This window comes from Amborella trichopoda, chromosome 9, assembly GCF_054954075.1.
Source record: "Amborella trichopoda isolate Santa Cruz 75 chromosome 9, AtrichopodaSantaCruz75HAP2 v2.0, whole genome shotgun sequence".
Lineage (NCBI taxonomy): Eukaryota > Viridiplantae > Streptophyta > Magnoliopsida > Amborellales > Amborellaceae > Amborella > Amborella trichopoda.
Genome location: NC_142344.1, coordinates 29,428,849 through 29,453,366, shown reverse-complemented (window position 1 = coordinate 29,453,366; position 24,518 = coordinate 29,428,849). Strand labels below are relative to the sequence as shown.

At 37.1% G+C, this 24,518-nt stretch overlaps 1 protein-coding gene across 50 annotated transcripts in view; it reads left to right on the top strand.

Moving 5' to 3' along the window:
- The window catches only part of LOC18428523 (uncharacterized), a 52,583-nt gene extending 28,890 nt beyond the window's left edge, over positions 1-23,693 (top strand). For 7 of the 50 annotated variants that reach the window (XM_088848149.1, XM_006837838.4, XM_088848128.1 and 4 more), the window contains 3 exons: positions 3,381-3,449; positions 12,676-12,955; positions 22,520-22,720. Coding sequence is in view for 19 of the 50 variants with exons in the window: in XM_006837838.4 (XP_006837901.3) it covers positions 3,381-3,445 (65 nt within the window). In the remaining 31 variants the exon portion in view is untranslated. Of the gene's footprint in view, positions 1-2,740; positions 3,150-3,380; positions 3,450-4,448; positions 4,536-12,675; positions 12,956-21,133; positions 22,721-23,358 lie in introns of those variants that run through there. The other 43 variants (XM_088848153.1, XM_088848126.1, XM_088848145.1 and 40 more) reach the window with 17 other exon arrangements.
- Positions 23,694-24,518: the final 825 nt, after the last annotated feature.

The following is a 24,518-nucleotide window of genomic DNA, read 5'->3' as shown; positions in this document are numbered from 1 at the left end:
TATCATAAGGTTTTAGAACTCAACTTGGCCTAGCTCATCAAGCCTAGTTTGAGTCGTAGCATCAATATTGTTGACTTCGATCCCTCTGAACGATACTCTCACTGGAGTTCATTATTCCACTTAGACAACTGATTGAGAAGGACCTTCACATGGTCTTTATTGATCTAGAGAAAGCTTATGATAGAGTACCTCGAGATTTGATTTGGTGTGTGTTAGAAAAGAAATGAGGCTCTAGACACTACATCAACTTGGTGAGAGATATGTACGATGGAGTGCTGACTTTTATTGAACAACTAGTGGAGAGACGAGGGAGTTTTCAGTGACAATAGGTCTACATCAGGGGTGAGCATTGAGCCCATACCTCATTGTCTTCTACTCTTAGCTATGGATGACTTGACTAGGCACATATTGGATGAGGTACCGTGGTGCATGTTGTTTGCAAATGACATAGTTTTAATCAATGAGGCCTGAAACGACATCAACATAAAGTTAGAACTTTGGAGGAATGCTCTAAAATCTAAAAGTTTTAAAATTAGCCAGATTAAGATAAAGTATATGGAATGCAAGTTTAATAATAATATGAGTAGGGACTAGGAAGTAGTTAAGATTGACGGCCTGAAAATTCCAAAAAGGCTGCACTTTCGATATCTGGGATTGATAATCCAGGAAAATGGAGAGATTGAAGAAGTGTTGCACACAGAATTAGAGCTGGGTGGACGAAGTGAAGATGTGCAACCGAATTTTATGTGATTGCTGCATATCAATGAAGCTGAAGGAAAAATTCTATAGGACAGATGTGAGACCATCTTTGCTCTATGGGGCGGAATGTTGGCCGGTCAAAAACAATATACCTATAAAATAAGTGTCGCGGAGATGAGGATGTTGAGATGGATAAGTGGCAATACAAGAAGAGATAAAATTTGAAATGATCAATTCAGGAGAATTTAGATGTGGTACCAATAAGCAATAAGATGAGAGAGAGTAGACTTAGTGGGTTAGCCATGTGTGACGCAGACCCCATAGAGCACTGGTTAGGAGGTGCAAATTAGTTCAAGTGGAAGGCTAAATAAGGGCAAGGGGTAAGCGCAAAAGGACATGGTTGGAAGTAGTGAGAAAAGATATAGGGACTTTTGACCTCACTGAGGGGATAACCCTTGATAGAGCAGGATGATGGACCGGGATTTGTGTAGTTGACCCCAATTAATTGGGAAAAGACTATGATGATGATGATGATGACGACGACGATGTTTCCCTTATAATTTGACGTAAGGCGAACTTCTATTTAAATTCAAATTATAACCACTTTTAATTTACCTAGATCTTCCAAAATTTATAGGAAGTCAAAGATAAATTTTCTATTTTAGAACTTCCACTTGAATAGGAAATCAAATCTATTTTAAAATTAAAAAATTTTCTATTCAACTAAAAGATGGCATATTTAAAAAACATGGGGCGTGCTACCCCAAGGGATTATGTGGGCCCCACAAGGCCATATGTCCCACACATGTGTGGAACACACGTGTGGGGGCTGAATACTTGGTACCCACATGTGTCCTTCCAAGTTATGAAAATTTTAGAAATGCCCTTTTTAATGAATTTACAGCAGAAATAAAATTTAAAATTCTGAAAACTTTATAAAAATTATAGTCAGTGAGTTGAGGTGCTGGGGGTCTTCTATTCCTTCGACATTTCTAGAAAAAAAGACCATATAGTAGCTCTCTTGCCCCCCTACGAATGAGCTGAGTGAGCCTAAGGAGTTTCTGCTGCTGATGAGGTTGATGGCGCAAAAAATCATTTCTAATACCAAAATAACATATTTTAGAAGTGGACCAGTAGCAATGTGTCAAAATTAGCGACAATACAGCTACTCCATTTTACTCAAGAACTATGATCCACTATTGTTTTTTTATCCAACCCAACAAAGACCCATGACGCATAGCTTGAATGCAGAGGTTCATGATTGGCTTGTCAAAATTGGATAATAAACAAATGAACCATGATCGTGGAATGTGGATTTCAATCACTTCTTTTAAGAGCAAGTCTAGCACTTGTCACCATAGTGCAAAAGGTTTCTCATCTATGCACATGTCTACATGTCCCTTTATACGGCTGCTTTCCAGTAATGAGGCTGTCATGTATACATGTTGTGTAGAAGTTTGTTGAGGCTTTGGTCTTTACGTTCACAGGTCTACAACCGCGCACGGGAGACCATACAATTCTTCTGGCTTGTAAACACCATCCTTGTGCATCTCTTTGACTTCAACAAGGGAAGCCCCACTGTAAACCCTACTCGGTAGTGCCCCTTATCCCTCCTTGCCGAGGGATAAGGGTTTTGGATTTAACCAAAGCCATAAACTCCCAATCCATAGTTAGTCAACACACATACTCCCACTGAAGTGCATATTCCACTATAAGATTTCATTTTTACAAGCTCTCTAGGCCTTTAAAGGCCACAAAACCCATCGAGGTGTGTAGGAAGGAAGGATTGAATCTGCATCAGCCTATATCTAGTGATGTTGAATTATGATGGAAGCAGTATAAAGAACTTAGAGTCGCCAAATTTTTATCAAGTCTTAATCCAAAGTACCATACTGTATGTGGATAGATTCTGGCAAGCAGTGAGCTACAGTTTGTCAACAATGTGCATGCACGCATTCAACATGTTAATATATTATCACCTCATATATGCCTTCTTTTGACTTCAGTGTTAACAATGGATCGACATTGCATACGTTTGTAGGGAGAGCTGATGAAGGCATAGGTCGGGGATGTGGTCGTGACTCAGGAAGAGGTTGTGGTAGAGGTGATGGCGGCAGGGGTTATGGAACTCAATGTGTAAAGTATTGTGGAGCGTACAAATCATAAGATTGATAAGTGCTGGGACAAGGTTGGTAAGCCTGCTTGGGCAAATCACGTTAATCATACATTTGAGAGTGATGATGTTTATCTGAATGGATCTAGTGATAATCCATAATAGTCAGATTCTGTTGGTGTCTCCATGGTGCTATCAACAGAGGAATATAATGAGCTTGTTAAACAAATACAATAACTTGCTGTCCACCCTACCACTTCCACTTCGACCCTTGCTAACTTAGGTACTTTAGGAGCTTCAACCACGACTGGTGAGCCCTCGGTTTTTGTATCTTTAGGTAAGTGTAATCCGAATTCCTTTGTTGCTTTGGCTGATGGATCACTGTCTAGTATGTCTTTTTGATCACTGTCTAGTATGTCTGGACAGGGTAAAGTTATGCCTACTCATTCCTTTCCTCTATCCTCTGTGCTATGTTTTCCTAGATTTCCTTTCAGTTTGTTGTCTGTAACTAAAATAACCTAATCTCTTTACTGTGCGGTAACCTTTTATGCTTCTTGTGTCTGGACAGGATCCAAGGACGAGGACGACAAGTGGCTTGGTATGAGTCAGATGGCCTATATTATTTCAATTTAACTTGGTTGGTGCTACTCTTCACTCTGCTGCTTCTCCCTTTTTATGGCATTATTGGCTGGGCCATCCTCTCTTAGTTGTTAGTTCCTTCTTTAGAGTTTGTGTCTACATTTGAGTACGAGGCTAGCCAATTAGGCAACCATCATAGGGTGTCATTTCATCCTAGGATTGACTAATGGAGACCTTTGCTATTAATTGTTTATAATGATATTTGAGGTCCTTCTAAAGTCCGGTCATAGATGTTTTAGAACTTTCGTCTATGATTATTCAGGAATGACATGGTTATATTTAATAAAGGTGAGATCTCAGATTTGCTCCACTTTAAAATTGTTTCACAAGGAGATTCAAACCCAATTCAAAAAGAATGTGTTTGTTTTGCATATTAAAAATGTTCAAGAGTATCTTCCCAACGAATTTCAAGATTATTTGCCCAAAATGGAATTTTACATCAAACTTCATGTGCACATACTCCTCAATAGAATAGGGTTGCTGAAAGGAAAGATCAATATTTACTTGAAGTGAGCCGAACTCTACTAACTAATATGCACATTACAGAAGTTTTTTGGGGAGTTGCCTTGTTGACTTCATGATATGTAATTAATCGTATGCCCTGTTGAGTTTTGAATGGAAAAACACTACGCTTCTTTCTTTTTCTTGATACTCCTTGTGGTGTTTCAAAAGACTGGTTGCCCAGTGCCTAGGCGCCCAAAGGGCCTTAAGCCTGGGCGGCCCTCCCTGGACACCAGTTCCTAGATGGGCACCTAGTGCCCAGTCTTTTTTGAAATAAAGAAACCCCTTAGGGAAGTTTGGGTCTTTATGATCTAGGAAATAGTGTAAAAAGGGTGTTTGGGGTGTGTTCTAAACCCCCCAAATGATTAACGTAAATCTATACCCCAGAAACACCTAAAATCGATTAATTTTGCAAATTTTTTTGAATAAAAAAAGCCATTATGAGGTTTGAAGAAGCATCCAAAAGCTTACCCTTTCTTTTTGGAATTTTGCTTAGGGTGCAAGTGAAGTATTAGAAGACTTGTGGGGTCAGTTCTAGCTCCATCGACTTCAAAAACGTCGAAGAACAGAGATTGAACAAAAGGTTTAGTATACAATCGATATTTGAGATTCCTTGTTTGGATTCGAGATGTGTTCCTTGCGGTCTAATAGGAGTGGGGATGTGGGATGGAAGTATCATGTTAACTCGGATAAATGACAAAGAACAAAATAATTTACACTTTTTATGGTCATGTTTCAAATGGCAAGATAAATAGGGTCAAGAAAGATAAATAGGTTTAAGAATCATTTTACCCATATTAGAGGGGATGTTGCCCTATGTAAAAATGTTCTCAAACTTGGAAAGAAAGAGATTATTGAGTACATAAATGCTAAAAAGCAAAAAAGAAAAATTAACAAAGGAGAGGAGTTAATACTTTTGATGATGTTGAGGATGACGAAGAGGAAGAGGAGGTGCGCTACGTGGCAATCTTTCTAGTTTGTAAGAGGGGTTTTAGGTCTAATAAGCCTCGTATGAAAGGGCACGTTGATGCTTTTTTTACACCTAACCCTGAGAGCATAGTTGCGGAAGGGAGAGGAAATATTTATGTCCAAAACTCTTCTCCCTAGGCATATGGCACTATCGAGAAGAGTTTAGAATAGGTCATCTCTCGTTGAGGTCGGAGAGATGCTCAGGGATGATGTTTGTAAGTCAGGAGAACTATGTGGTTTCCTGTGTGCGGTTATTGGCTTACAAAAGCAAGGGCCAAATCCTCAACAAACTTTCGTACGGCATGTACATATGACAACAGCATTATTGGGAAGCAGTTGTATGGAGGGACATGTGTACATGTGCATAGAGAGAACCCCCTTTGTTCGGTGGTGACAAGTGCTGGACTTGCTCTTAAAGGGGAGACTGAAATCCACATTCTACGGTTATGGTCTCCATTGTTTATTGTCCAACTTTGACAAACCAATCATGAGCCTCTGCATTGAGACTATGGGTTATGGGCCTTTGTTGGGTTGGATAAAAAACAACAGTGGATCATGGTTTTTGAGTTAAGTGTAGTGCCCGTATTGTTGCTAATTTTGACCTATTCGTACCAATTTTTAAAATATTTTATTTTGGTATTAAAAATGTTTTTATGATTTTTACAATTTTTTTTTCAGAATTTTTGCGATCTTTTCTATTGTAAAATTCACTAAAAGGGTAATTTTGAAAATTTAAGAACTTGGAAGGGCACATGTGGGGACCAAAGATCCAGCCCCCACATGTGTGCCACTCATGTGTGGAAAGTGTGGGCTTGTGGGGCCCACATAATACCCATAAGGTGGCACACCTCATTTATTTTACTCTTCCACGTTTACTTAAAAGTTTAGTTAGGGATTATTTTCGATTGAAATGGATTTGTTCCCTTTTCAAGTGGGAATTTTGAAACAAATGATTATCTTTGGACTTCTTGCAGGTTTTGGAAGATGTAGATTGTACTAAAAGTAGTTCTAATTTACATTTTAGATAGAAGTTGGACTTAGGTCAAATTATAAAGGGGACAGGTTCGTAATTTTCACCAAAAATCATGATGATTGATTTTTAGGATGGATGGCTGATATTTAATCTTTCTCACCCCACAGATTTTCTAAATATCCTAATGGTCCAACTGGAAAACTAGATAAGGTATACCTAGATGAAATCCTACTCGGGGTGTAACAAAATGGTATCAGTGCAATAGGTTTAGGATTCCTAGGAAACTTGAAGAAGAATATACTCTAAGTTGTGCTTATTGTATGTAACCATAGAGCTTTGGGAAATATGGTTGCCTTTATGCAGCATTAAATGGAGAACAACAATCCACCAAGACAGTCAGTTGCAAGAAATGGTGGATGTGGCATTGAACAATTTAAGAAATTGAACCCACCTTCCTTTAAGGGTATTGCGGATCCATTAGAAGTCAAGGGATGGATTATGCAATTAAAAGGAGTTTGGTACCAGTAGAGCAAGTTACTCTCAAGCATGAGTTTGGTACCAGTAGAGCAAGTAACTCTCAAGCATCATTTACTAGTAGTTTTAGAATGTGTTTGGCACCCTGACGGTGCAAGCTCCTAGCCAAGGTGGCGTAGGGACCAGTGTCTTGCAAGGCCATTGCCTATCAAAAGCCCCAAAGCGCACTGGGGATGTGTGCGCGTGTGAGGCACTACACAACGGACTTACCTGTTAGTGGTGTTTCTCCTTGTGGAATGGTAGAAGTTCTAACCTCGGACCCGAGGTTAGTGCTTCTACTGTAGAACTTCTGTTGTTGTGAATGCTTACTGTAGGATTTCTGTGACTGTGAATACTTGTTTGATTATATTTGATACTTAATGTTGATCTTGATATGAATCGTGTGCATATGGTTTATGTATCATGCTTATTTGCTTTGTCTAAAAAGGAATACAAGATATGTGTACGGTCAGAAATGAATTTGTCTAATAGCACATATTAGAGTGTACGTCGAAATTCTACTCAATATGCATTCTTTTAGAAAATATCTACGTTTGTCGATTATGATTATTTTTAAGGATAATGATGGTCACTTACTGAGTAGCCAAACTCATCAAACTATGGTAAATTCTTTTCAGGATAATTGCAATTTAATAAGTTCAAATGCAGCTGAACCATCTCTGAAGAAATTTGTAGTTATAATTGACTTTTCCTTGTAACTTTTGATCAAAGGCACCATTGTAATTTTGTATCTGTATAAAAAAAAAAAAAAAAAATGTACATAACTAGCCTTCATGTTAATACCAGTTTTAAGCAGACTTTGTACAGATTAAAATTACACTATTCGGTGCAATACGAATATACAAATAGGAATTTTGAATTTGTTCTATGCATGCATATATCGTATAGGAATAGTATGTCACACCTCAGGAATGTTAGTGAACTCGGGGTGTGACATGTATACACCAAATGCCAATTGAGGACAGGCCACACATGTGGGGCAGTGGCATTGAAGTGGCCAATAGGTGCCATGTGGACCCCAAATTACTGCCACATCACTCCACATAGATGACGTTGATGTGACATGTGGCCTACATAGGCTGGCACCCCTAATTGTGTGTTTGGTTGTGTTGCTTATTCAAGAGACGTCTAATTGGGTTTATATGTGTGTGTCTTCACATGTTTTCCATAAAACTCTATATATTTTCACTGTTTTGGTAATCATTGTCCAAGAGTATTTTAGATCTTAATGCCTTTATTAAGGTTTTAATCGCTACAAGTGTGTGAGCTATGACATCAAGTGTGTGAGATATGACATCAAGTGTGTGGACAATAACACTTAGAGAGAGAGACTAAGTTTTAAATTCAACTTTGATAAAGTAAGAGAACCACTTAGGGCTTCTCTACATAATATATCTTTCTCATTTGTTCATACGCTCACCATCTCTCTCTACTATCCCACAAATAGTGCACTTTGCCCTCCTTGACAAAGTGCATTGAAGGGTAATATGAACAAAGTGAACCCACATAGTAATTCAAAGGGGAAGAAGTTGTAAACTAGGCCCATGTTGCCTCCACCTCTTTCTAACGCCCCTAATGAAGGTAGGAAGGCTAAAGAGCAAGCTAGTGGAAACCAAGGAACGGGCCCATAGCCATCTAATCAAGATTTCTCAACTGTTCAATGTTTTAAATGCAAGAAATTTGGGCACACAATCAAGTTTTGTAAGTATCCACCTTTTCTTCCCCCACCTCAAACCGCCATTGGTAGGTCTCATGCTAATACCGTTGCACAAAAAGGAAAGAGTATTAGCAGCCTTAGGAGCCATGATAGCTAATGAGGGTTCACTTAAGCAGAACCGCATATCTGAATTACGAATTCCTCTTAACCCTTGGACTCCTAGGAAATCTATGAGGTGTGAGAGAAATAAATTTGAGCCATCCATCCCAAAAATCAGCCATCATGATTTAGGGAAGAATCTAGGAACCTTAACCCTTGAATCTTTGACCCATATCCATTCTAGTCGACCTAGGGTAAGACTAGTCAAAAGTCATCTTTTATTTTGTTCAAAACCAAAAGGATTTTATTAAGGAATTCAAAACCAAAAGGATTTGGTCAAATTCAAAGATTGAAAGCACATTTTCCGAATTCCGAATACAAATTGAATTTTAATATTTTGCAAATATAAAATTCTCTACTCCCACGAATTATGCTTACAAAATCATTTTCAATGATTTCCTCAATATTTCGTCTCACAAAAATCCTTTTAAAAATATTTACATAATTCTTAAAAATCAATGACAAGACATGGGCATCGTCACTAGGCTGTATGTGTGGACCATATGGACTGGACTTCTCACACCCATGTGGGGCCCTCAGCATGTGGGGCTGAACCCTTGGTCCCCCTACATTCCCCTTCGAACTTTTAGAGATTATGCAAACACCTTTTTCGGATTTTTTATTGCAAGAAATGATTTTAAAATTTCCATAAAAATTCTAAACATGACAAACATTTCTTAAGCTGAAACAAAATTTCTAGAAGTGGAAATTAGTACCAATGGATCAAGAATAATGATTGTTAGGGCACTCTACTTGACCCAGTAACCATGATCCTCGAGGATCTTCACAAACCAACCTAATGAGACCGATGACCCATAGTCTCTTGCAGGGGCTCATGATTGGCACGTCAAGCTGACTAATAAGTAGTGAAAACATGCTCCTGGAATTTGGATTGTAGGTTCCCCCCATAAGAGGAAGTCATGCACACATATTATTATAACACGGGGACTCTCTCTATGCACAGATGCATTGTATCCCTTTGTAAAGTTGCTTCCTAATATGTGGTTGATATGTGCACATATTGTACGAAAGTGTGTTGAGGATTTAACCATCCTCTCATAAGGCTGCAACGGTACACAGGAGACTACAAAACTCTCCTAGCCTACAAACTAATGAGCATCTCTTTGTTTCAACAAGGGTCAAGGGTTGACCCTCTAGAAACCCTCAATGGTAGTACATTAGGTCAGCTATCCAACACACAATCCCACTGAAATGTACACCCCCCTATAATTTTTATTTATGTGCTGATGCAAGACAAGATGTATTATTTTTTATATTTTTCTTATGAAAGTTAAGGATGTATTTTTAAAATTTTCTAGGGTTATTTTCTTTGGTTTTTTAAGTTTTTTTAGGGATTCTATGATTTTTTATATTTTTTAGTTCGGTAAACCTATGGTAGCAAGAAGAAATCGAGGCAGGGACATTCATATGGATCCACCTCGTGATGAGCAGGAGCAAAAGATAGAGGATTTTAGTTGGCAAGTTCAAAGCCTCACAAGGCAGCTCGTGGGCATCGATTTTGGGCGAGATGAAGTTTTGTCCATTCAAGACATTGTTGAGTACAATCTTTTCATGATCGTGCTATGCAAGATGAATCGAATGAAGGGGAATATCGTTGGAGGTATAGGTGGCACTCAAAATCAATAGATCTAAAAGTAGATATTCCTGATATTGAAGGAAAGTCGCAGCCCCATGACTTTATGGACTAGTTAAACATAGTAGAGAAGGTCGTTTGTTACAAGGATGTGTAAGAGAATAAAAATATGAAAATTATTGCCATTAAATTGAACAAAAGTGTTTCAGTATGGTGGGAATAGCTGAGAGCAAGGCGAGAAAGAATAGGAAAATCTAAATTTTGTCGTGGGAGATTTTGAAGAAAGAGAAGAAGAATAATTATTTACAGTCTTTATATCAGAAGATGCATGTGTTGTGCCAAGGAGATATGTCGATGGATGAACACATATGAGTTTCACCTCTTGACTGTCTGTAATGATGTGATTGAGTGGGAGAAGCAGTCCTTTGCCAGGTAAGTGAATGGACTGCGCCAATCAATTCTAGATGTGGTAGTTTTGCAGCAGTATTGGACCCTTGCTGAGGTCTATAGCCTTGCAAAGAGGGTTAATTCAACAAAAACAACCATCAAACATGTGGGGTGTGGGTGTGAGTGATGGGGAAATAGGGAAGCAGTCCTTGGTGGTAATTTTGGAAGAAAAAGCAGCATGACGGTGATGGTTCGACATCTCGTACTGCTGGAATGACCGACCAGGAAGGAGCCCTGAGCCAAAAAGGGGTTGTTTCGGGAGTTGGGTGACCCAAAAGGAGTGCTGGCAGCACTATTAAGTGCTATTAGTGTTCAGACATCGGGCATGTCTCATCACAGTGCCCAAATCGCAAGTTTGTTAACCTTTCTGTGTAGTTTTATGATGACGACAGCAAGCTATCTTTTGATAGAGATCCTGTTTATGATGAAAAACCTGAGGGTGATGAGACATAATTGATTTTTAGTAACCATGGGGAGGCTTTGATGATTCAGTGCAGCATGATTACACCTTAAGTAGTACATGAGGTAGATTTGTCAAATCCAACGAATTTCTCATCAGTTTGCTTCCAACATCACCAACTCATTGCTTGAGACTCTCCACTGGTCTTTGAGGAGAGTTTCAATGAAGAGTGATCCAATTTTTTATCAAGAACCAGGTGAAAATAAGGAAGGTGATAATGGTCAAGATGAAGATGATGAAGTTTTGGAAGACGAAGTTGCTGATTTGGTTAGTGAACTAGGCGTTGGAGATGATCATCTCGAAGTTACTACATTGAACTGTTCTAGGGCTGAACCAAGGCAATTTCAACAAGGTTATATGATTCAACTGATGCGATTTCAACAAGCTCATGCAGCTGAACAGATTGTATCGCCATACAGTGACACTTTTCTCGAGGCTTTCTCTAAAGTGTTTGTTGATATAACAATGGATTGTGAAGGCTCAGTTGCATTGTACAATCATTGTGTTTTCATTAGTCCAATAACTCACAAGTCCTAGGATTGTATAGTATTCGGGTAGAAGGAAGTTGCATGACTAACGCAAAATTCATCTTAGCTTATTTCAAAACTCGAGGACGAGTTTTCTCCAACCTGGGAAGAATGATGCAAGACAAGATGCATCTTATTTATGACTTTTTCTTATTAAATTTAAGGATGTACTTTTGAAATTTTCTGGAGTTATTCTCTTGGGGTTTCAAGTTTCTAAGGGATACTGGGATTTTTATGTTTTTTTAGGATTTTAGGTGATGTTTAGAATAGTAATGGAATTACTTATTTTATTAGAGGTAAATGCTTCAATACGAATTTCTTTTAAGTGCCGAGACTTATGGGGTATTTATATAATGTTTTAACTTAAGTGGGGGTAGTTTTGGTTTTTTGTGATTATCATGTAATAAAAGGGTATGGTTGCTAGGGTTTCTAACACATTTACGGCATGAATAGTAAAAACAGATTGTGAGTAGTGCCAGCAAGCCCTATCTTGGGTTCTGGTGTCACTTTTTTGTACAAGGAAAGCCAGATCCATTCAAATCTGGCCTTTTTTTGTGGTTATTCAACTGTTTTTTCTATTTTCTTTATTTTCATGCATCACATATACTCACGGCTTTAAAGGCCACAAACCCCAACAAAAGTTACAGCAACTTGTGAGAGTTCTGTAGTTTAAAGAATTTGTGTCACGGCTTGGTTAAGTGGTTTACACAACTCCAGCATCCTTTCCAATTCTTTATACTGCCTATCTCTAGAAGCCTTACTTTAGTTGCACTTTGTTTATCTGTTGACATTTAATTGATTCTTGGTTTGCACTTTTGTAGTCCATGTCATCATGTGGACGTTAGCACAAAAACTCGATATAAAGGAGCATAATCACAGAACAACTAGGAAGATGTCTTCTCTTTTACTTTGTTAAAATTTCAGCATGATCTTGTTTGCATGATCAGAATCTGATGGTCTTCATTTTACTTAAGTGATGCTTTTAAGGGAGGATGTTGATTATTCAGCTCTTCCTGTACTGAAATATGAATTCTGCTCTAAATTGGAGAACTTTCATAATCCCATGTTTCATTACATCGAAAAGTCTATTTCAACTAAAGTACACCTAACACATATTTGAGTGAACCAATGTCCATTGAGTGTACCGAAAGTACATCAATTCAGAACCGTCATTCTTTTTTTCCCATTAAGTTTTGATGGTTATGTATGTTTTTCATTTCTCCCGTTTTCATATCCATATATGTATTGTTTCCAGATTTATTACCTGGTAAGATGTGATTAGGCATTACTTTGAATCCACTAAGTGTTGAAAACAGTTATTAATTGAAGCACTTCTTTATGGATTGGTTTAAATATCATAGGTTTGATGTGTTTCTTACTTAACACCATGCTTCCTACTGTAGGTGAATTGTTCTGTCCGAGGTGATCTTGGACCGGCTTGCAATTCTGCTGGAATGATTGATCATTATATTCTTGGTATTGAACATTTGTATAAGAAGCCCCTTTACAGAAACTTGAAGGTTGGTTCTTTCTGGATATATGGACCACATGGACAATGTTGATGTACTTGTGTTAGCAAAATTTTCTCTCCCTCTTTCAGGAGTGTCAGAGTTTGAATGACCACCATGTGGAAAATATACCTTCCTGGTGTTTAGCCCCATTTGAACCTGAAGACATTTTAAGGTGATTTTTTCTGTAAATTGTTAGCTGACATCTTCATTAGTATCAAAATTATTTGATGGTCTAAAATTCTATTTCCAGGAAGGATTAGAGATCCTGATAATTATTTATGGCAACCCCTAGGAAGAAGCAAATGCATGGAATTGTGTTGTTATATGACCTTACTTGCTTCCAGATATGTAAATGTGGATAGGCATCATGGTTCAAATTCTGTAGCAATTTTCAATTTGGAAAGATATTTTTAGTATTCTAGAGCTCTACTGTGCAGGTTCTTCTTGATTATATGGTTTCTTATGGACTGTTTCAAAGTAGTCAGTAGCATTTTTTAAACAATAGAAGAGAGGCTTAGCTTCATATTGGATCTCCACTACACCAATAGTCAGGTTTATAGTCATCCGTTGGGGTCAATATCCTAGAGTTCATCTAATGCTGTTTATCACTGGAAATTTGGAGCAATCCCTTCCAGCTAGGATGTCATGGGTCCAGCTTTCAGCTTTTGATGAACGTAGGACAATATCCTGTTAATGAGTTTGATTCCCTTGAGATATCCACATGAGGTAAAATTTTAAACAGTTATGCTTTTTGCCATGCAGGCAGCTGCTGCTATAGTGAGCCGTTGGTGTACTCAATTTGGTAGATTTCCCTTTGATCATGAAATGCAATGCTTATGATATTATATACAACTACAGGTGCCTCATAATCCTAGCAATCATAAGTGTGAGACATGGCTGAGAAGAGAGCTTGAAATATCTACAGCATGTGCTGGTGCTTTGGTTTCAGTGTAACTGGGTTGTTTTAGAAAGTTGGATTAGAAGTGATGCTGAAAAGCTCCTTGATATCTTCAAATTAGCAAAAATAAGAGAGAAAAAGCTTAGGGATCTAAACCACATTAAGTACATTAAGGGTGAGGATAAAAGGGTTTCGGTAAAGGATGATGAGGTCAACGAAAGGTGGAGAGTCTATTTCCAAAAATTATTAAATGACGAACAAAATAGGAACATGGTAGTTGAAGGGACTGTTGGTAAAAATGACGGTAGAGGTCATAGATACATTCGTAGGATTAGGATGTCGAAAGTGAAAGAAGCGTTTAAAATGATGAAGATAGGAAAGGCTTTAGGACTAAATAGTATCCTGATAGAGGTTTGGAAGTGCATGGAGGAAATTGGCATTGACTGACTAACAAAGTTGTTCAACAAGGTGTTGAGAAGAATGAAAATGCCAGAGGAATGGAGAAAAAGTATTGTAGTACCTATTTACAAGAACAAAGGAGACATACAAAATTGTGGAAACTATCGCGGGATCAAGCTTACAGCCATACTATGAAGCTCTGAGAAAGAGTCATTGAGTAATGACTAAGGCATGAAACAACTGTATCTGAAAACCAATTTGGTTTTATACTAGGAAGGTCAATAACTGAGGCTATTTTCGTACTTAGGCAACTGATTGAGAAGTTAGGGTGAAGGGAAAAGACCTCCACATGGTCTTTATTGATCTAGAGAATGCTTACGATAGAGTACCTCGACATTAGATTTGGTGGGTGTTGGAAAAGAAAGGTGTCTCTAGACACTACATCGACTTGGTGAGAGATATATATGATGGAGCAGTTAGTAGTGTACGAACAACTAGTGGAGAGATTAGTGAGTTTTAAGTGACAATAGGTCTACATCAAGGGTCAACATTGAACCCGAACCTATTTGTCTTAGTTATGAACGACTTAACTAGGCACCTACAGGATGAAGTACCGTGGTGCATGTTGTTCGCAGATGACATAGTTTTGATTGATGAGATCCGAAACAACGTCAACACAAAGTTAAAACTTTGGAGAGATGCTCTAGAATCCAAAGGTTTTAAAATTAATCGGACTAAGACAGAATATATGGAGTGCAAATTTAGTAATAATAGTAGTAGAAACGAGGAAATAGTTAAGATTGACGGCCAGGAAGTACAAAAAAGACTGCACTTTCGATATCTTTGGTCGATAATCTAGGAAAATGAAGAGATCGAGGAAGATGTCGCACACAAAATTAGAACGTGGTGGGCCAACTCGAATTTTATGTGATCGCCGCATACGAATGAGGTTGAAAAGCAAGTTCTATAGGACATCGGTGAGAGCAACTTTGTTCTATGCGGTTGAATGTTGGGCGGACAAAAAAAATATACCCATAGAATGACTGTAGCGGAGATGAGGATGTTGAGATGGATGAGTGGCAAGATAAGAAGGGATAAAATTCGCAATGAATCTATTTGAGATAATTTAGGCATGGCACCAATAGGCAATAAAATGAGAGAGAGGAGACTTAGATGGGCTGGCCATGTGTGGCGCCGACCAAGTACAGCACCTGTTAGGAGGTGTGAGTTAGTTCGAGTGGAAGGACTAAAACAACAAGGGGTAGGCCAAAAGGACATCCGAAAAGATATGGGGACTTATGGCCTCACTGAAGATATGGCCTGTAATAGAGCAGCATGGAGAACCAAGATTCATGTAGTCGAGATCCCAATTAATTGGGAAAAGGCTAAAATGACGATGATGATGATGACTGAAAAACTCCTTGATGTTGATTGTAATTTGTAAACTATAATGAGATTATTTCCCTTGATTGCTTGCAAATGATTTGTTGGGATTTTGTGGCCATTTAAAGGCCTTATAGAGCACGTAAAACTATGACTATGGTGATATGATTACTCCAGTGGACCAAAAAATTATGGTTTAGAGTGGCCGAAGTTGGCAATATAAGCCCCCATGCACCAATTGTGATAAATATGCACAGGTCTGTGTGACGTAGGCTTGTCCCTAGGGGAAGTTGTAGTCCATAGACTAGGATTGTGTTATCATCACCTATTGACTGGCTTTGGTAGTCCAATCATGAACCCCTGTTATCGATTGTGGGTCATGGAAACTACTCGGTCAGTTTGAGAAAGTGAGCGTGGGACATAGTTACTAGTAGAGATTGAGTGCCTCAGTATTTTCGTATTTTCCTTAACGGTTGGATCTGATCCCCATCAAAATAATTTTAAAATAATTAATTTTGTTTAAATGATTTTTAGAGTATTAAAATAAAATTTTAAAAGTCTCTAGATGTTTGATTTTATCAAAATTAATTTTGATATTAGCTAAAACTGAATTTTTAGGTATTTAAATATGCAGAGAGAAAAAAATACTTGTGCATTTCCAAAAATCATTTTATTTCTTTTAGAATTTATTTAAGTTTGTGGGGGCCCAAAATTCATTGGGGTCGACCACATTTGGCAATTTAGATGGGGGCATGGGACCTATTATGGTCTCCATAAGTGGGATGCCCCACATTTTCTTGTTTCCATATTATATGACGTTGAATATGCCATCTAATTGATTTGAAATTGAAATAAAAAGTGAATTGATTTCAAAAGGGGAAGTTGTAGAGATTGATTGAAATAAAAAGGAAACACATAGCATATTTTCTCTACACAAAATAGTTGATTTGATTAGGTTAAGGAAACTGAGGGATAAGGTTCTAGTACCTTCATTTAGATCATGATGGCTGATCTAAAGATTGCAATTATCACTCTTGCATTTTGCCCTCACCTAGTAGTTCTCATTTTTTATGTAAACAAACTCAAAGTGATGCGCAATTGCATACTTGCTTAGCGCATCACGAAATTCATATATACTAGGAAATTCTTGACCTATTTCAGTTAACAATTTCTCCCATATATAGAGCAAACGAGGCATAATATTATGTCCGTTGTTGCCTTCCTCAAGTTTCGAAGTAGAGGACTGGAGCTGCACAACTTCATTGTCCCTACCACATCTTCATTCACATCTATCGAAAACATAAATTTCTAACTCATTGCAACCTTCATGTGCAAACAACTTCCTTTCTACACCATGGTCACTAAATAAGGTAACAAGGCCGCTCTTGTTACTCGGGAAGATGTACTTAAGTGACACTGTAGATGACTCTATGGAGAGTTGGTCAGCTACATGTGCCTTTATCTCATCCAATTTTGTTTATTGATGAACTAAGAATGCACATGAACCTCCCCCAACATATTCCATGCTACCATTAGAGCTACTGCAAACTTCACTTCCATATACACAGGAACATTTGTCCATCCATGTTCATAACCTATAAGTTGTGTAAAAAATCTACAGTAGAAGCAATTTAAGCGAAATATCTAAGAAGTCGATGAAAGATTTTTTTTGTCTTCTTTAAAAATCACATGGTTGCACATTCTAAAACATCTAATAAAATATGTACTTTCAAAGACTCTTCACCTTAATATGTTTCAAAGTCCTAAGAGGCAAGGGAGTACAATGACATGTGAAAAGAAGTGAACGATTTGAAAACAAAGATTCCAAAGTGTGAGAGACGTAAACATAGATAATTGCAATCATGGCAAGAACAAGCCATTAGATATAAAAAACTAAGCAATTGAATGAATGGGAAGTTGATCGTTTACATGAAGAAGCTCTAGAGCACTAAACAATCCAGTGTGTTTCATTGGAAGACATGCATTATAATTGAAATTTACAAACTGTCTTCAAGTACAATTATGCTCTAAATTTCATTTTTGACTTTTTATAAGAAAATCCATTCTTCTAAAACAGTCAGATGATTGCAAATGCCAAATTGTCATGTGTTCCCTGCTAAAGACACTCAACAACTATTTATCAGCATCAGTTATGGGTGAAAACTTAGAGCCATTACAACAATAGACTTAGAGAATCCATGAGCATTGCTAAATGGAACAGAAAAAGGAGAGACCAAACTACATAAATAATCATTAGCAGTATTTCTCCTCAAACAATATAAGTATGGGAGCATTTGTAATACCTTGTTACTCTGCCGCCCATAGGAAAAACTCTGATGCCTTTTCTAAAATCGTCAAAGGCCTTAAGAACACCAATACTAGCTAAAGCTTTGAGACTACTATCAACAGTAGATTTAGAGATAAAATGGCCTCAATCCTCAAAGGCCTTTATAGCTCTAGGAAACAAATCCTAACCCTGTCCAATATTCAATGCTAGTGTCCTTAAAAGCATGGCAGCCTACATACAAAAAAGGATATTGCCCACTCCCTTGCTTTCTACCCGTCACACCCCCAATCGGATATAAAGAAAGATTACACAGAAATCTGACTCAAAGTTTAAGTTCTAAAAATTTGAAAGGGAATTTTATAAAAAGGCTCAGATTCATTAGATAAGGATGGGCATTTAAAATAAAATATTGTTCATTATAAAACCAAAACAGAAATAGTGAAACCCCTAACCTGAAACTTGACCTCTGAATAGTGGGGAGAGAGAGAGAGACGGGGACAGAGAAAGAGTGGGGACAGAGAAAGACAGGACATAGAGAGAGAGTGGGGGTAATACGGAGGTATAGAGAGACGAGAAAACATAGGGAGAGAGTGAGGTCTGAAACACGAAGAGGGAGGGAGGGATTTGGGGAAACACGGGGGGAGGGGGGGGGGGAGAGAGAGAGAGACAGAGGGGGGGTAATATAGAGGGAGAGAGAGAGAGACAGAGGGGGGGTAATACAGAGGGAGAGAGAGAGAGACAGAGAGGGGGTTATACAAAGGGAGAGAGAGAGGGGGTAATACAGAGGGAGAGAGAGAGAAGGGGGGAGAGTCACAAGGGAGAGAGAGAAAAATTTGGGGGATTGACACGTGAAGAGAGAAAAATGATGGGTTTTAAAAGGGTTGTTTTTCTACAATTTATTTGGGTTTAAAAAAAGGAATAAAGCAGGTAAAGTTAGTCTAAGGGGTTAGAAGATATAAAACCTACGATTTCTATGCTCCAAGATATGTTTTGATACCTTGGGTCTATGGAGTTATAACACCTAAAACTAGGGGATACAAAGATATTTTCCCAAAAATTGTTGTGTAACTTCATTTGTGACGACCCAAAGTTAATAGTAATAGTAGTAGGTACTAATAATAATATATATAAATAAAAACAATAATTTCATTTTTTTTTGTGCACCCATTTTCATAATAGACTATTTTCATAGCATAGTCCAAGAGGACCACGCTTTCTTTTTGCTCCTTTTATTTGACGTATTAAATGGGGCCTTCTCTTTTATGTTTGCCTTATGCAGCAGGCTATTGTTTATTTGTGTTGGCTGCTTGGCACATCCCCTATATGTGTATGTTATATAAGCATGCCATCCTATTTCATGTGGAGAACATATGTGCTATGAGGTGATATCCATCGATCTTCTCTACAGGTGCCTCTTTAGTTCCCCATCTCTCTCTCTCTACAATTCTCCCTCCAAGTTTATTCCTCTTCAACTCTTGTCCAATTTATTAGGGTTTCACAGTGTCAATATATCAGAAAGATGGATACGGCGACAACGACCAGGTCTTCAAATCCTTCTACTATCTATACCTTTGATTAGTTCTAGTCTTTAGTGGGTTTTTCTGTGGCAGCGTAATGAGTATTGGTATCTTGGAATTGCATCTTAGGATTCTCATTTTTTTTGAAATATATTCATCACCCCCTCATTTACTCTTCCTTGTGAGAATGAAGACTGAAATCATGTAATTTGGTATGTTAAAATGGACGAGATGTCAGGGTTCATGTATATTATCCAAAAACGAATACCATGAAATTGGATTGGAAGTTAGTGGAGAAGTCATTGAGTGAGAAATGGGCAATCGGCTCTGTACTCGACCTGGAACGCCTAAGTCTTACCAGGCCATGTATAAATATGTATTACTTGCTCTGGATCAGTCGAATCGACATCGTTGTGCCCCGACTTGAATCTCTTAGTCCACTTTGAGGGTTCAGACCTAGATATAGTTCAGATCAACCAAACCTGATGGGCAACTGTAAGTGATCTCATTTTCATGTGAAATAATTATTTGAAAACTGGTATCTCCACTTTTAATAAAATTATTATTTTTGTCTATTATTAGGAATTTTAAACACTGTAAATTATTAGAAATAAAATTGATTATTTCTGTCTATTGTTATGAATTCTAGACACTGTAAGTTTTAAGTGTAAGTGATCCCATTCTCCTGAAAAATAGATCGTTTTTAATAAAATTATGATATTTTCGTTCATCATTTTTAAGTGCAAACGATCTCATTTTCCTGTTAAAATTATTATTTTTGTCTACTATTAGAAATTTTAAACATTGTAAATTTTTAGAAATAAAAATTGATTATTTCGTTCTATTGTTATGACTTTTAGACACTGTAAAGTTTATGTGGAAGTGACCTCATTTTCCTATAAAATAATTATTTGAAAACTTGGCACTTTCTCTTTGAATAAAAATATGATATTTTCATCTATTGTTAGGAATTTCAGACATGGTAAATTATTAAAAATAAGCTTATTATTTCTGTCTATCGCTAGGGATTTTTGACACTATAAATATTAGAATTGAAATTGATTGTTTCTATCCATTCTGATGAATTTAGACACTGTAAGTTTTATGCGTAAATGATTGTATTGTTATGTGAAACAGTTATGTGAATGTTTTGTATTTTCGTTACTAGTAAAATTGTGATACTCTGTTTAGGGTCATGAATTTTAGATGCTATAAATTATGGAATTTTCTTTTTAAGAAGATTATAATCTTGCTATTTATTGTACAAATTCTAGATATTGTAAGAGTAGGTGTAAGTGACTTCTTTTTTCTGTAAGATCAGTATTTGAAGAAAACAAATATTTCTGAAATACTCCCAAAGTATTTCTTCATTTAATCGTAATATTTTCGATATGTTAAAATCGGCGTACATCTGTATTTAATTGTAATATTTGTAGCATAAATCTTAAATATTGTAAATGTCATATGCGATTGTTATGTGCAAGTATTATGTGCAACCGTTATGTACAAATATTCTGTGTAAGTGTTATGTGTAAATTTTATGTACAAGTGGTTATGTACAAGTGGTTATGCGCAAGTGTTATACGCAATTGTTATGAGCAAGTGTTCTGCGCAAATGTTCTGTGCAAGTGTTCTATGCAAGCGTTATGTACAAGTGATTTGTGTAAGTGTTGTGTGCTCTTATTATGTGCAAGTGATTGATAATTTCAAGGATACTTTGAAAACACGATATTATTGTTTTCTGATATCTATTACATCGATATGTGGCCTGTAATTGATACAATAATGTCTTTTGAATTTATGTGCATGGTAATAAGATATGTGTGCATGGCAACATGCTTCTGATATGATATGTGTGCATGGCAGCATGCTTCTGATACGATATGTGTGCATGGCAACATGCTACTGATGAGATCCTATGTGATATGTGCGGATGGGCACATGCTGTGTGATATGATGGGCTGAGCACCTACTGTGTGATTGATGGTGCCAGCAGCTGAGATCTAGGCATCTACTATGTGAATGATGGTGCCGACAGATGAGATCTTTCCCCGACTCTCTGTGATAGGATGAGAATTAAGATGTGAGTGTTTGAGAGGGTCGCGCCCCCCCAAAATTATGTGTGAGGTACTATCCATTGGACCCCTTTGGTAGTGTAATGCCCTCCAGCCAGAAGGGCAAGGAGAGGGTCGTGTCGTGTAAGGCCTCCGCCTATCAAAAGCCCCAAAGTGCGTTGGGAACTATGTGCGTGTGTGAGGTACTACGCAACGGGTTTACCTGTTGGTGGTGCTTCTTCCTATGGGATAGTAGAAATTCTAACTTTGGACCGAAGTCTGGGACCTGAGATTGGTGCTTCTACTGCAGGACTTTTGTTGTTGTGAATGCCTACTGCAGAACTTCAATTGTTGTGAATGCCTATTGCAGAACTTTTGTTGTTGTGAATGCATACTGCAGGACTTCTGTTGTTGGGAATGCTTACTGCAGAACTTCTGTTGTTGTGATTGCTTGATCGCAGGACTTCTGTTGTTGTGAATGCTTACTGCAGGATTCTGTGGCTGTGAATGCTTGGTTGATTATATCTGATACTTAATGTTGATATTAACATGAATCGTGTCCCCAAAGTGCGTTGGGAACTATGTGCGTGTGTGAGGTACTACGCAACGGGTTTACCTGTTGGTGGTGCTTCTTCCTATGGGATAGTAGAAGTTCTAACCTTGGACCGAAGTCTGGGACCTGAGATTGGTGCTTCTACTGCAGGACTTTTGTTGTTGTTAATGCCTACTGCAGAACTTCAGTTGTTGTGAATGCCTATTGCAGAACTTTTGTTGTTGTGAATGCATACTGTAGGACTTCTGTTGTTGGGAATGCTTACTGTAGAACTTCTGTTGTTGTGATTGCTTGATCGCAGGACTTCTGTTGTTGTGAATGCTTACTGCAGGATTCTGTGGCTGTGAATGCTTGGTTGATTATATCTGATACTTAATGTTGATATTAACATGAATCGTGTCTATATGATTTATGTATCATGTTTATTTACTTCGTCTAATAAGGAATACAGGATATGTGTAAGATCATAAATGAATCTATCTAATAGCATGCATTAGAATGTATGAAATCAATACGGTGAAATTTTGCTTAATATGCATTCTTTAGAAAAGATCTACATTTGTCAATTATGATTATTTTTTTAAGGATAATGATGGTCACTTACTGAGTAGCCAAACTCATCAAACTGTGGTAATTTTTTTTCAGAGTAATCGCAGCAGGAGTAGTTTGGAAGAAGTTTATAGTTATGGATAAATTCGCCTTTGTAACTTTTACAATGTCAAAGTTGTATATATATATAAATCCCCATGTTATTATGAGCTGTGAAATAGACTTTGTACAAGTCTGAAAGTTTGTGAATGGAAAAATTGTTTTGCAACAGTATAATATATAGCAAAAAATTTAGAATTTGTTTTGTTCTTTAATAATAAACTGTCACATCTCAGGAATTTTAGTGTCATAAACTTGGGGTGTGACATCATCGCTTAGCCACACTATAAAAATACCTTCAAATCTTAAGTTAGTAATTGATACCCACTAAACAATTGTTGGAAGAACCAAAAGACCTCAAAATCTGATCTACTTGCATTCTTAAAACAATAATTCTTTATTGTCTGATGATTTTAAGGCATACAATCCTTGCTATGATGTATCCTTCTTTGGGGTATGTTGGCTGTGGCATTTAAACCTTGGAAACTCAATGGCCTAACTACTGAGCTGAGGCGCTGAAACCTAATATGATGCTACACATTCAAAATTCAAGCAATGAATATAACATATAAATTTGTGAGAACAAAATTCTATCTCCACAGATTTTCTGTGTGGGATGCGTTTTTGGTTTAGTTCTTGATTGTTTTTGCATTTAGTACTTTCAAAGGTTCACATTCTCTGAATATCTTAGTCTCTATACTTGGTATTCTCATAGAGGTTATCTCAGATTGTATTCAGATCTTGCGAATTTGTGATTGTATTTTCTAACTTCAGCTTACTAGGATTAACTGAATTTACAGCGGAATCATTTATCTTTCTTCTCTATATTCTTCTAGGGGTTGACAGGATGGTCGATTTCAGATTTTTCTTTCCGGTGTTATGTTCCACAAAATTGATGTCGCAAAGAATGAAGTTCTTTGAGAAGATTGAGCGTTTGGGCTTTGAGCCCTTAGGGGAGATCGCATTTCCTGAAGTTGGTTTGATTGTACCCTATTTAGGGTTAATGATTCAGTCCTAATAAGGGATGAAGAAGATGCCTTGGAGCTTTTAGTTGAGTTTGGGCAAGGCCTTTTGTTTCTTGACCCTTCAAAATTCTCTTGTCAAAAAATCTGGCAATGAGCTTGATTCTCCCCTAATATGTTCAATTTGAAAATCAAACACTGAGAGAATAGCCAACCATTGTGAAAACATATGTTTAGATGCTAGGTTCTTAGCATCTTTTTTTAGAACATCCTTGGCAGCTTTACAATCAATCCTAATTAGGAATTCTTAAATTAATAAATTACTTTCGAATTTAGTAACAGAATGAACTATTGCTAAAATATCTTTTTTTATAGTGGAATACATTTTTGTGAGGGTTTCCACACTCCAGAAGTATATCTAACTAGTTCTTCCTTATTTTGAAATTAATATTAAAGTATTCCCCCATACCCCAGCTCTGAGGCATTTGTTCCTTATTTTATAAGCTCTAGCTTTTGTTTTAATTTTATGAACAGCTTTTGTGTGTTCAGTTCCCAATTAGGAGGGTTCTTTTTTAGACTTTGAAATAATAGTATACAATCTTTTGCAAAATCTTTGTAAAAATCTGCTATATAATTTAGGCTACCTAAAAACCTTTATAATTGTTCTTTGTCTTTTATTTCTTCTGGAACTTATTAGTAAACTAAATTGCTCTATATATTGCAATTATGGTTCCATAATGAATATTATGACTCAGAAACCTTACCTTGGATTGGAATAACTTTAACTTTTTAACTGATACCACCAGTCATGCATTCTTAACTACCTTTAAGAATATATTCAAGTGTTTTTAGTGTTTATCTAAAGCGTTAGAAAAAATCAATACATCATCAATATATACAATAGTAAATCTCATATAGGGGTTGAATATATCATTCATTATATTCTGAAACTCAGAAGGGGTATTTTTTAGCCCAAATGGTATGATATTCCATTCATAGTGTCCAAATAAGACAATAAATGCTGTTTTATACCT